Source organism: Acomys russatus, chromosome 25 (genome assembly GCF_903995435.1).
Source record: "Acomys russatus chromosome 25, mAcoRus1.1, whole genome shotgun sequence".
Lineage (NCBI taxonomy): Eukaryota > Metazoa > Chordata > Mammalia > Rodentia > Muridae > Acomys > Acomys russatus.
The window spans coordinates 31,334,279-31,348,781 of record NC_067161.1 but is presented as its reverse complement, the minus strand read 5'-3'; the positions used below and the strand labels follow the sequence as shown (position 1 = coordinate 31,348,781).

The 14,503-nt window shown below is 40.7% G+C and overlaps 1 protein-coding gene across 1 annotated transcript in view; it reads right to left on the bottom strand.

The window, feature by feature from the left end:
• Rnf130 (ring finger protein 130) overlaps positions 1-14,503 on the bottom strand; it is a 103,532-nt gene that overhangs the window by 69,299 nt on the left and 19,730 nt on the right. Inside the window, 1 exon segment of the mRNA XM_051168201.1 lies at positions 2,495-2,689. Within this exon segment, the coding sequence (XP_051024158.1) occupies positions 2,495-2,689 (195 nt within the window).

Genomic DNA, 14,503 nt, shown 5'->3' with positions numbered 1-14,503 from the left:
CCAGGCTGGCTTCGAACCCAGAGATTCATCTGCCTCTGCCTCCAAAGTGCTGGGATTAAAGGTGTGCATCACTATTTCTAGCTTATATTTCTTTTTTTTCAAAGATTAAAAATAATGTGTCTTTTTATGGTATATTCACATGGATACAGGCATATACAGAGGATAGAGTGCATCATGTCCCCTGGTACAAGTGGTGCCTGCAGTTAGCCATCTCTCCAGCCCAGATTTACCTTTTATAAGTGCACAATTCAATAAGTTTATAGAGATGTACAATTATCACCATAATTCAACTTCAGAAAACTTCTATCATGCTTAGAAATTTCCCCCACACTCAATTAATTGTTCTCCTTCATATTCACTAATCATGCTTTCCTTCTCTCTCCATCTGATTTCTTAAATATTTTATATAAATTGGAACCAGGCAACAGCAGTTGGCTTTTGTGTCTGGTTTCCTTTATTAAACAAACTGCTTGTGAGGTTTATCCATATATCAGTAGGGTTTTGAGACAAGGTCTCACTTTGTAGCCCAGGCTGTCCTGAAACTCAATACATAGCCTCGTCTGGCCCCTAACTCATAGCAATCTTCCTGCAGCCCAGTTAATTTAATGTAGTTGGTAAGTTGTTCTTTGCTCTATGGACATGCATTTCTTTGTTTGTCTACTGATGAACTACTAGGATGTTTAAATGTACATCTTTGTGGAAATTTTCCCCTCTGTTTTTTTCCCCCCTTTCTTTTTATTTTTCTTGTGTTGGCTGCTAGAGGTAAGACTGCTGGCTTATATGGTAAATCTGTGCTTAACTTTAAAGAAACTACTGAACAGTTTTCCAAGTTGGCTCCACATTCCCAACAGCAGTGGGTGTGAAAGAGTATCTTATTGTTTAGATTGCAGTTTTCCTAATGATTAATGAAATGTGTAATCACTAAGTCCTTTATCTATTGTAAGCTTATTACTGATTTATAAGGCTTCTCTAAAGGGCTGGCATAAGATATTTCTAGACACAATGCAGTGCCACTTGCTAATGTCTTTATGTAGACCTTCATCCTGTTGGCTTTATAGAAAGAAGTTGCTGTTCCTCTGGAATTCATCCTGTGTGTACTCTACTTCTGAACCTCTTAGTTTTTACTGTTACAACCATTGTTGATAAAGAACTGTATGGTCAAACAAGCCTAGCAAACAGCTTTATTAAAGAGTTACTCCTGCTAAGGCTTCGTGAACACCTCAGTCTATCAGTGAACATGAAGAGCCTCTTCAAGTACACTATTGTAAGCATTTCCCAAAACTTGCCTCACATTAGATTTTTTCTTTACTGGGTCTTCTATAGCATATCAGAGTAAGTGATGGTCACATGACGCCCGGACTCCTCCTCTACTGCTCTCCATCTTACTGCTGAGACGTCTGTGCGGTTTCAGCTACACTGGCTGGCTATCTAGCTCTTGGATCCACCTGTCTAGGACCCACCCTGTGGATGGCAAGAATCTACATCCTCAAATTGTCCTCTGACCTCTACACACATATACAAATAAATGTAAACAAACAAACAAAACCAGGGTGTTTTTAAAAAGGCACCTCTTGATTAAGACACTGTACTATAGAATCCTCATGAATGTAAAGCTACATCAAACTTCAGAATCTCAGAGCCAGGCTCACGAGATTGAGTATTAGTAAATTGGGTCTATCCTTCTTTTACAGGCTCTTACTGGCTTCCCTCTTCCGGTCCGTAAGACTGGGAGAGAACCTACATCATATGTGACTACAAGGACTGTCCTAAACATGTTTTTAATATTTATTTTTATTTATGTGTATGTATGTGCATATACTCTGTGTGTGTGTGTGTGTGTGTGTGTGTGTGTACATGCACACCTGTGCACAAGTATCTAAAAGGATAGAAGAGGGCATCGGATCTCTTGGAGTTGGAGTTACAAGAAGTTGTGAGTCAACTGACATAGGTGCTTGTAAATAAACTTAGGTCCTCTGCAAGAGCAGCAAATGCTCTTAAGAAGCCATGGCAAAGTGGTGGGCATACACATACAAACGTGCGTACACATGTACACATACATAGTGTAAATGCTCGATAAGCTGCAACTACTGCTAGACAAAGCCTTAAGTGTTTTACACAAGAGATGAAGAAACGGTCTAACACTGCTGTGTGTATTCATCACTGAGGTGGCTTCAACATTTGTTCTAAGGACAGGTAACCCTGAGAGCCCACTGCAGTCTGATAGAAGTACCCCCATAGCAAGCACATGATAACTAAAGACATCACACAAAGAGTAGAAGAGCAAAACTACTGTGAGCTCAATCCTAACCAGCCATTAGGAAATTTTACAGGTTCTTTTAAAGAAAAAAAGATGCATTTCCATTAAGTGACAATACCAAAAGTTACTACAATCATAGTATTACACCAAAGATTATGATTTTGCCAAAGGAAGAAGAATGCCCAAAGTAGTAATTTCAAAAAAGAGGCAAAACTGTAAGCCCCTTTTCCTGTTTACCTGGATGAGTCATGGTGACTGGCTCCTCTTTGGATTTATTATTGTAGATGACTACAGCAACTGCATTGTGGAAAGCGGCCCGTGAAATTTTCTCTTTAAAGGTGCAGTTTCCTCTTTGTAGCAAGGCAATCCACTGTTTGATGTTAGGAGGGACAAAGAATCGTGTCTGAGGATCACAGCCCAGATGATCAGCAACTAGACAACAGAAAGAAAAGTATATTAAAGATGACGTCAGCAAATCTTTATCAAGACGTCTTGCTGCTCTCTGAATACTACTCAGATCCACAACTAACTGCAACTGGGCTGTATGCATTTCCACAAAGGGCAACAAAAGGAATCCAATTAATGTCTGTAGAAGGAGCGAGAGGCTCCACTAAAACGGTGCTTGTAGTACAAATGAAACAATGGAAACGATTTCTTTCTTTCTTTACAGATTGATAAAATATGAAAGGCCAGTAAGCCAGGGCAGACAGGGGAAGAGGAAGGCAGACATTTGTGCTTGGGAGCTCTAGGCACACTGCTGCTGTCACCACCGCCAGCAGGAAGCAGAATAATTTTGCTTGGGGTAATTGAGGAGCCCAAAGTTATTCAGCTATCAAGAGATCATGCTGAAATGCATGTATGGCAAACAAATTTCTTAATAGATGTCAAAAGAATTCACAAATTGAAATTTGGGCCTATATTTAAGAGTGAAAATGATATGCAGAAATAAACATAATTTCTAACTTACATTAGAAAAATAGCTACAAATCTGCATTAAGGTATATAATATAGATCACAGGGAGACACCAAGACTACCCTCTGGTCCTACAAACTACGTGGCCACAGTTCTAGACTTCTGGAGAGACTTTGTTCCAAACACATTTGAGTTGGTCAAACTAAGTTCTTCCATCTTTGTGCCCATACACATGACACTTTCTGAAAACCCACAAAGGAGCCTCTGCTTCCCTGCCCATTTACAACAAGTTAAAATGAGAGAAAAGGGTAATCTATGAAGAGAAAGAAGCCACCAAAGGCAGGACTGCAGACTGTCAGCCAGCAAGCAGGAGCAGGGAGTATGGGGTCAAGAGCAGAGGGCAGAGGACACCTTCCCCCACTGCCTCCTGTAGTCCATTGCTGTGAGTCCTGTGTCAACTATGGAGAAAAGGAGAGGTCAAGGCATACTGACCCCAAAAGGTAACCTCACAGGCAAACACATCATAAGTGAGTATTGAATGTTAGTAATAAAATATAAACATTTTCTGGCATATCAGATGACCCCCAAATTTTCCAGTTAAAATATAGCTTTGGAATATACTTGCCATATAAGACTACCCCTCTTTCAGCACACACCCTGTGCAGCAGACTTGGGCACGTACAGGCAGGGGCTTTATTAAATGCTGGTAGACAGACAGTGGCAGCCTACACTGCCTCTTTAAGGCACGCTCCACACTCAGCCTGAAGACGCAGCCTCTGGGTGGGTTTTGGTGGAGAGTCAATCCAAGCTCATTATGGAGCATTAAAATTCTGAGGCAGATTGTTTACCTCCAGCAATATCTGTTACACAGATTAATTATGATGTTTTAAAAATACAAGCATTGAGAAGGTGTGTTTTAATAACTTAACTTAGAAATTGTCCAATTCTTTGTCTAAACGCAGCAACCAAAAACAGGTTGTAAGTGTTTTATTTGTGATTATTCAAAATGGACTGGCAGAAAATGCAGACTGCCAAAGTATGCTAAGAGGTGGTGGTGCACGCCGTTAATCTTAGCACTCATGAGGCAGATACAGGTGGATCTCTGAGTTTGAGGCCAGCCTGGACTACAGAGTAAGTTCCAGGACAGCCATGGCTACATAGTGAAATCCTTTCTCAAACCAACCAACTAAACAAACAAACAAACAAGAGTGCACAAAGGGATCTGTAAATTTCTCTTATATGAAACTTCCAATTTCAGTGATGTTTTTTCTGTGGCTTCACATACTTTTATAATACAGTCAGGAGGAAACTGTAATTACCAGAATCAACAATTTCAGGGATACAAAGTCTAAACCAACAAATTACTAGCTGAGCAACTGTGACAGGTTTCTAACCACTCTGATTTTTAATTTTTACTTACTACAAAACTGGACTTATTTTCTGGTGGTGATTGGGAAATGTACCTAGCACCTTGCTTAGACTATGTAAGCCTTCTACTACTGAACCCGAGCCCTGAGCCCTGAGCCCGAAACTATCATCTCAGAGTTACATATGTGAAAGAGCTCATAATAATCTCTTTACTCTAGAGTGCCTAAAAGTGATCTCTCTTTCTTTTCCTCAGTCTCCTTCCTGTGTTGTCCTAGCAATCCAGTTTGGTTTCCTGGGATACTCAAAGCCAATGTTTGTGAAATCCCACCATGGCTCTGCAACAGGCTGTGCTCCGCACTCCTTGGCTCTGAAGTAGGGGCTCTGTCCTTCTGACAGTGCAGCCTATTGAGAACATCCCTAGTGTTTTCATGCTGCAAAAGGACAAAAAAGGTATAACAAACAAAATCCATCAAACCATTGAAGAAAACCCTGAAATTCTATAGGAATCCCCACCCACTAAGAACAGATTCTAGAACAACTGCTGGATCCAAAAGAATTCCAACAACAGACTGTATATGCAAAAGAATTTCCTACTTCATAAAATCACCCAAATGCAAAAGGTTCCAAAGGCATTTATATCAGTAAGAATGCAACGTGTAACAACAAGAATGAGACATGTGGGTTCCTGTTCCAGGAAGCAGTATTTATTATTCAGAAGAAGAAAATGAGGTTTTCAAAACCACTTAATACACTGGAGTGTATGTATGCTACCTCATTACTCTTTCTAATTATAAAAATAAATGAACAATGAAATAGTATTAATAGCTCTGAAACAGTCTGCCGACTGTGATTAAGTGGTACTGTTGCAAATTTAATACCATTTGTTTGTATTTGAACAATTTATTTTGCAAAAACATATTGAAGCATGGAAGATCTATGTAATTATGAACTATTAAAATGTGTCATTAGCAATTTTGTTCACATTCAGAACCACTTTAATTTCATGTTCTTCAAATTTCTTAAGAGGATGCTGCCTCTGACTTCTTCACATTTGTTGGTTATAGAGCTGAGAAAAGTAACAAAACACCATGATAATCTGACATTATAGATTTACAAAATATCACACTATATAGGAACTTAAAGTCTGAGGATAGAGCAGCAGTACAATGCTTGCCCAGCGTGTGTGAGGCCCTGGGTAATCCCCTAGCATACAAAAGAATAGTAAGAAAACCCAAACCCTTCAACTTTGTTTCCTTATTAGGCTTTCCCACTTGAACGAAAAAACAATAATGTGGCTTTCATCTACATCTTCATAAGCACCAAACAAGTGTGTGAGCCTCATCTCAATGAACTTCTTTATACATACAAGTGCAGGTTTATGTGCAAATTTATGTACATGCATGTGGAGGCCAGAGGGTAACCTCAGATGTTATCTTCAGGAACACTGTCCATCTTCTTTGTCACAGGGTCTCAGGTCTGGGCTCACCAATTAAGCTAGACTGGCTGGTCAGTAAGCTCCAAAGGTCTTCCTGAATCCACCTCCCTAGTTCTGGGTTTAGGAACACCACCCCCCCCCACTCCTATCGCCATGGCTGGCATTTTAAAAGAGGATTCTGGGGACCCAACTCAGCTCCTCCTGCTTGCAAAGCAAGCACCTTACCAACTGAGCCACCTTCCCAGCTTAATATGTATTTTTAAACTTATATACTCAGAAGCAAACCAAGTATCAAAGAAAAATAAAATGGGGTAACCACTGTTCTTAGAATTTACAAAACCTCTAAGCTCACTGAGGTGGCATGATGGACACAGTATCAACACAACAGGAGAAAACACCAGAAAGCAGTGTTTAGAAAGGCAGGAAAGATAAAGAACATATGGTAAAGGGTCAGCGAAAGCTAAACAGAACCCTTGAAAAGTTGCCCAAGCAGAAAGGACGAGGCACGGAAATGACTAAAATACAGGATGGGGCTGAGGATGAAGCTCAGCTGAAGACCATTTGCCTAGCACGCAGGAGGCCCTAGGGTTGATCCCTAGTAGTCAAACAACAAGCACAGTGAACCGTAAATCCACCAGTCACACAGAAGCACACACGTGCGTGTATGTGCCCATGTGTGTAAGGGTCTTGAACTTGTGTGAGAATAGGAAAGATGGATACACAACAGAAACTGAACATAAATTAAGATGATACAGTTCTAGAAAGATATTATTTGGAATGGAAAAGGGAAAATGTTCCACTATGAAGAAATTGTAAATAGACTTTAGTTATATTATTTGTGGTGCTAGAGATCCAACCCAGGAACGCCAGGCCAAGTGCTTTACCACTGACCTGTACTTGTAGCCCTCAAAATGTAAATATTTAAAAGGTTAGGGACCAGTGAGATATCTCAGCTGATAAAGGTCTTGCTGCCAAGCCAGATGACCTGAGTTCGATGCCCAGAATCTACATAGTAAAAGTAGAGAATCAGCTTTCACAAGTTGTCCTGATTTGAACATGCATACTATGCCACATGCTAGTCCAATACATAGACACACACACATGATCAATTATTAAATAAATTTAAATTTTTAAGGTTTATATGAACTAATGGATAAAATTTATCCCACTGTAATAGTTTGAACCTTGGCACGTGATTAGTTCAAGAGGATTTTACCTTGTAAACATAAAATTTCTTATACACGGAGCAGCCACCCTGTTCCATGTGAGTTGATGATTTTCTCCCTAGCCCCGAGAACCACCAACTTGCTGTAAACCTCTTGGGGTGAGAGAGGTACAGAAGTAAGAATGCAGCAGCAAAGGCCTTTTCTGCTGGAACAATTATGACAGGATGGAGTCTTCTCCAGGCTCACAGGGCCTCTTGCTCTCAGAGCCTGCGTGTCTTATTTTCTCATCCTGAAGTGCTAATGCTGTCACACTCTTGACCACTTTCTGAGCTTTTGGGTTCTGCTTAAATGTCTTCTCCAGCATGCTTTCCTTCCTCCAGAGACTGACTTGCACAGATTTTTCAAGTTGCCATGGTACCCTAGAACTGCATCCCTGTGGGCATTCATTGTGCTGCATCAGTACCTGGCTGTTTATTTCTGACTCTTTCCTTTTAGAAGGTGAGATTCAGCATTTCCTCCAATATGTCTGGCACATAGGAAAAATGTAACGTATCTGGTGTAGAGAGGGGCTGGGCCTTAGTGGTAGAGCATCTGCCTAGCCAAGTGTGAAGCCCTAGCCTCATTTCTTAGTCCACAAAATATAAGAAGAGAAGAGGAAGCAAGTGAAATTAAGAAGAAAAAAAAAAAGGCATTAAAAAGTTTGTGTCAGCCACGTGCAGTGGTGTACACCTGTAATCCCAGCACTCAGGAGGCAGAGGTAGGCGGATCTCTGTGAACTCGAGGCCAGCCTGGTCTACACAGTAAGTCCAGGACAGCCAAGGCTACACAGAGAAACCCTGTCTCAAAAAACAAACAAAAAGTCTGTGTCATACATCTTTTTTGGACACGTGTTATATGATGTTCCTCTGTGTTCACATGTGTGTAGGTGCACACAAATGCCCAGTGTGCATAGATACAGTGAGGCATATCTTGCTGACCCTGGGACTCACTGTTGAGTTAGTAGTCTGGCTAGCCAACTTCTACAGAGATCCCACCTCTGCCACATCCACCCAGATTTCCCTGGGTTGTAGGGATCCTAACTATAGGCCTCATGCTGTGCAGCAAGCATTTCACCTGCAGAGCCATCTCTCTAGTCTCTTGTGTCAGTGATCTTTATTTGATGACTCATGTTTTATCTGTTGATTTCTTTTTTTTTTTTCAATTTATTTTTATTCATGTGCATTGGTGTTCTGCCTGCCTGCATGTCTGTGTGAGGGTGTCAGATCTTGGAGTTGTGAGCTGCCATGTGGGTGCTGGGAATTGAACCCAGGTCCTTTGGAAGAACATTCAGTGCTCTTAACCACTGAGCCATCTCTCCAGCCCCTCAGTTGATTTCTATAAACAAGTAAAATCAACCTTGCCAGAGTTGAAGGCTTCCATTGGCAGATGTGTTCTGATTATTTTCCCTTTTCTTTTCTGAAAGATTATAATCTCTTCAGTTTATAGATTTCCCATTTCTAACTTTTCTTTCCTTGTGTTGTTTGCAAAGTTCTGGCCTTATGACTCAAAAAAAAAAAAAAAAAAAAAAAAAAAAAAAAAAAAAAAAAAAAAAAGCCACAAAAGTTTTAAACTTTTCTTTCTAATTTTTAAAAATTTACTTTTAGTGTCCAACTACTAGACTGGTGTATAGCTTCCACCCTTTTGTCCACTTCTACAGATAGATAGGCCCTGTTCTCACGTTTCTATAACTCCACCAAGCCGAATCTATTACTTACTTTTACTGAGTGTTAACTCTGTTAAAAATGTTTATTTCCTTTTCTCTTTTCTGTTAATTTCCATTTTCTCTTAACCTTGTACATATGATCATGCATTGCTTAATGACAGGGGCCTGTTCTGAGAACTGTGTGGTTAGGAGATAATCCATGCACTATGGATATTATAGGGTATGCTCTGACAAGCTGAGAAGGCAACAGCTTTACTAAATGATATAATCATGTGGGATCACCTGGGTACACACATCCATTGTTGACAAAAGGTCCCTGTGTAGTATATAAGTATGCTCATTCCTCTAGTTCCTTTTTTTCCAGGTAGGGTTTAGTTTAGTATCATAAAAGAGTAACAAGGAGCCCACGCTATCCATTTCACAGAAACTTTCTATCAATGATTGCTCCTGGTTTTGTCTTCGTTCTGCTTAAACATGCTGGTCTCTTCTATTTCAAAGAAGTAACTGCCACTCTTTCAGGGGTAGTCAGTACCCACCATGTTGATGTCTGTCTGTCTGTCCCATCAACGTTTCCCTCTTAACCTTCCTGCCTACAAGCACTCTAGTGAAATCACTGACTTCCATACTGGTTATCCTCAAGACACTCTTTGTTCTCCAAACTGACCTCTAACAAACAGGTTCTCAACTTGTGGGTCATGATCCCTAGAGTGTGTGTGGGTGTGTGGAAGGACTCTTTCACAGGGGTCACCTAAGACCATCCTGCATATCAGACATTTACATTACTATTTATAACAGTAGCAAAATTACAGTTATAAAGTAGCAACAAAATAATTTTATTGTTGGGGGTCACCACAATATGAGGAACTATATTAAAGGGTCACAGCATTAGGAAGGTTGAGAATCACTGCTCTAAGTAATGTGGTCCTAGCTTCAAACTTCATAGCGTCCTGGACTATTGCTGTCTTTATTTCCTCTTCCTCTACCTAAGGCTTTGCGTGGCTTATGCTTTTTCTTAGCAGAATGATACTAATATTATATACAAAGCAGCCATATTTTTAAAGATTTATTTACTATATAAACAGTATGCATCAGATCACATTATAGATGGTTGTGAACCACCATGTGGTTGCTGGGAATTGAACTCATGACCTCTAGAAGAGTACTCAGTGCCCTTAACTGCAGAGCCGTCTCTCCAGCCTGCAGCCATATTTTTAAAATATATTTTCATTCCTTCACTTTGATGAGTCTGACTACCACATCACACATAGTTAAATGAGCAGCAAGCCAAGAATCAGGAGAGGGACGTGGGAAACGTTTAGACAAGGGAGGGATCCATGTCTTCTCAGTCTAAGAAAAATCTCTAATCCTGACTTTGACGAGCAAACAGTAATTCTTGAATATTTCTACCCAGTTCCAGGAAAAGAAGCCTAGAACGTCTTTGCAGGTCCATCTATGTCAAACCATTCTGTTTGCCTAGACAAGACCATAGGCCACATAGCAAGCAGTTCTGCTACCAGGAGGCTACTTCCAAAAGAATACTGGCAGAGAAGAACCAGACAAGGGAGAAGGATTTATTTACCCTTCTGGTGACAACTAGGGAGAGGAGAGTTCTTAGTTCCTCTCTGTCATCCTGCAGCAGTGTTGTAATTTTATAGAAAAAATTAAACAAACGCCAGGGAATGTGCAGACGCAGCCTTCCGTGTGCGACAGGTCATCAGGATGGCGGGGATTCCTTATTGGGAGGTGAGCTCCTTCTCGAGCAGCCAAAGCTTCCCAGATTCGAATTTTCTGAGTCTTTTGCTCTGCCTGGGATCTCCTCAGGAAACTAACTCCCTATAGTCCATTCCCTCGCTAATGCACTAGTCCAGTTTGGAGTTAATTCTTTGAGCTGTCTTCCAGCATCTGTTTATTTAAATGAATATAACAAAGCACCAGAAATCATACTGAACTCATGCCTCTAGATACATCAGGAAAGTGCTCTACTCTGAGCTAAACCATGAACCCCTAAAACTCCTATTTAATCCAGCCACCTACTTCCAGGCGGCATGAGCTTTAATGTGACATCTATTTGCACATTAGCTGAGGGAAAAGTGGGAATGAGAGCAGAGACATGCCCACAGAGTAAGCCACACAGAAGAAGTAAGGAACCTAAGTAACATATCTGAGGGAAGGGTTTTCTCTGTATCTCACTGAACCAGGGAAAAGAGGATGCAGACTGAAGGCAGGCCACGGCAAAGGCAGGTACGCAGGGTGAAAGCAGACCTTTCTGTTCTTTACGAGCCTGCTACTGAAGTTACAAGGCTCACTCACATTAGGATGGACTATCTGTTTTATTAATTTATGAGTTCATATGTTAACATCACCCAAAAATACTCCCACAGGGTGCTCCTAACAATGTAAGACTATCATTTCAGCACCCCCACAGCCAGGAAGGACATAGACTAAACACCTGCATCAAGTCCTTCTCACACCTCACCTTTCCCTTCACCGGCAGTCTCTACGCCGCAGAAGATCTTCTAAGGAGAATGTTACAGTAAACTTAAATTTTTACATCTAAGAATATTTTTCTGTTGCCCTCATTCTTGAATGCTTGTTAGCTTAAATGTTAAATAAAACTAACTAAGAATTCAAAGCTCCCTCCAGGCACTCTCTAGCTTTATGTTTAACAAAGACAAAATGTTTGAATTGTAGTCTCTTAAGTATTATTCTACTCACTTTTTACTTTTGAATATAGCATTTAAAATATATATATACATCTATTTTTCTACTTGGCAATTTTCACTTCTTTGGCCATGTTCTAAAGAATATATCAAAAGTTATTCTCTTTTTATATAGAATTTTTAAGGAGGCAACACAATATCTTTTGTACATACAGTGCTAGATGTATGGGACAGCACTGCAACAGGAGTCATGCACAGTTCAACTGTCAGCAGGTTGAGCTGTCAATAACTATCCATTATCATTTGTCTTCTATACTTAGTTACTGTATATCTCAAATGGATTTTGATTATTTTTCACATCCTTAGAACTCAAATATATTTGTTGGATGTCCTCCATGACATAATAAAAAGCATCTTAAAAGCAATTTTAAATGATGGCTAATACAAATCACTTTACATGAAAAGTCATGTTCAAAAATAATTTCTATTACAACTGATATAACAAATATCTCATTCAGGAGAGATGCTATAAATCAAAGTAAGTGAAAACTGTAGCTCAGACCTCAGACAGAAGTGGTACCAGAGCACAACAGGAGTGTTAAGTATTTAAGCCACCTCACTGCCTACTCCACAAAAGGGTTTTGGTGTTGGGTATGATTTCTTCAGGTCCTTTCTTTCCTTGGCTCCTGTCCATGATGCTCTCCTCTAGCCTCTGACCACTCCTTCCCATTTCCAAGGTCCTGTCCTCTGAACACTTTACTCAGCAAGCTATAAACGTCCACTCCCCGTGGTTGTTTACTGTCACCTATATGACAATAATGTCTAGGTCTAAGTGTCTCTTGAAATTTAGCTTTCAACATTCAGGTGTCTGCTAGGTATTTCTCCATGAATTTGTACTTCTACGTGTGTGATTTTCTAGTGCTAAATTCCTAGCCAACTGCATCATCTACTTAAACACACAAGACTGGACTCACTGTTAAAAACCAGGAAGTGATTATATAGAGACCCAGCTCAGTCAACAGAGCCTTCTGGTTTAGTCTGCCACAAGACCAACCAAAGTTAATGACTGACTCAAATAAGGCTGATGCACACAGGGAACTAGGACACCACCAAGAATCCAGAGCAAAGCCAGGCAGTGATACGTGTTAGTAATCACAGCAGTAGGCAGGCTAAGAGATGTTTGTCAAATTCCAGTCAGCCTGGGCTAAATGGTGAGGCCCTGTTTCAAACAGCAGTGATGATAGAATTCAGAAGAAGCAAAGTGCAGTGGTGTAAGCCTGGAGTCCCAGACTCCTTGGTTGCTGAGGCAGGAGGATCATTTGAACTCAGGGGTCAAAGCTGGCTGGGCTACATAACAAGACCCTATCTCAAGAATCCAGAACAGTACCTGACACATTAGCTCTTGGGCAGAAATATAAAGAATACGGGTGCACTTTTATTTTGTCTTTAAGTCATCTTTATTCTAGTACCATTAGCTCCAGTACATAACAAGACTGACAAAGACTGGGCTATCTGGTGCTATAATGTGAGGTACAGGAGTCAAGCTGGGAATTGTGTAGCTGACACTCAGAGGGCAGAAGGTATTTGTCAGGTACTGTTTAAGATGAGCTCCTGAGACAGGAGGTAGGGACGAAGACAAGGGAAGGAGAACAGCCAGTCACTCAGGTGCTGTAAAGGAAAACTGTTTGAAGAAATCATACAAGGTGAGGTTTCAAGTTTTCATAATTTGAGCTGTTGATAAAGCAATAAACAAGAAAAAAGGCAAACATTTAAAGGTACAGAATGATCAATGAGCCTTGTTGAGGTCTTTACCTCTAAAAGTACCTCTCAAAGAGGGGAGAAAAAGAAATATTTACATCAATATATATGTATCTTTCAATGAAACATCAATAAATACAAAATCAAGCATACAGAGGTCTGCCTGCCACCACACAGCACAATGAGGCCCACACCAGTGGTCCACCCACAGCAGGAGCCACCACAATGTGTGTGGTGGAAAGACAGGAGAGAAGAAGAAACAGAATTTGAGCTCTTTGAAGAGAGACATGAGGATGGAGAGAAATAGCCTGATGTGAGAAGCCTGCCATGCCACCCGAAGCCATGGTGAAATCCTGACCCTCACCTGCAGCAGTACTTGGAAGACCTGGTCTTCCTGGGTCTCTGCTGGGCAGCACAATAGAGCTGGCCGTGCCCCTTGCTAAGCTAGCTAGGACAGTGCTGGAAAGTTCATCCTGGAGGTGCAGGTGTGGGAGAACTGGCATACTATAGCTTCCATGACAAGATTTTTGGGTGGGGGGGGGGGTGGGGGAAAGGCTGCAAGGGTGGAGGGCAGGTGCAAAGGGGTGAGGAGATGAATGGGATTGGGGCGCATGATGAATCAATCAGGTTCAGGCTATCAGGATGAGACCTGATAGGCAATGCTCAGCTGGTGGGGGAGGAAGGCCCCCTGTCAGAGGTCTAGGGGAGGGCAATAGGGCAGAAGAGGGAGGGAGGATGGGAATGAAAAGATACAAACATACAAACAAGGGGATAATAATTGGGATGTAATGTGAATAAATTATAAGCAACTAAAAAATAAAAAGGAATAAATACAGCAGCTATTCCAAAGAACTATATTGCATAATGTTATCCATGCTAAAACAAAAAAGCAAAAACATTGAATTATCTAAGTGTGTACCTTTAAAATATGCCACAAATTTTAACTTCTGCTTGGCATTTTTAGCTTCAATATATCCAGGAGAATAAAATTGACTGTTATTTCTTTAGAAAAATAAGATAAAAAAGAATTGAAAAAAAAAAAATCAAGGATGTGTCTGAGAAACAGAAAAAGGAAATGAGACTTAACAGGGCAATAAAAGAAGTGGCCATCTGGAATAAATATGGAAGTTCCTAACAGATCACAAAACTAACAGATAACTCAGAGCCCTGGCAAGGAATCCAAACCATGCAAGGTTTGGAACACAAAGGGCTCATCAACAGCATGTGGGGCACCTGAGCTCCTC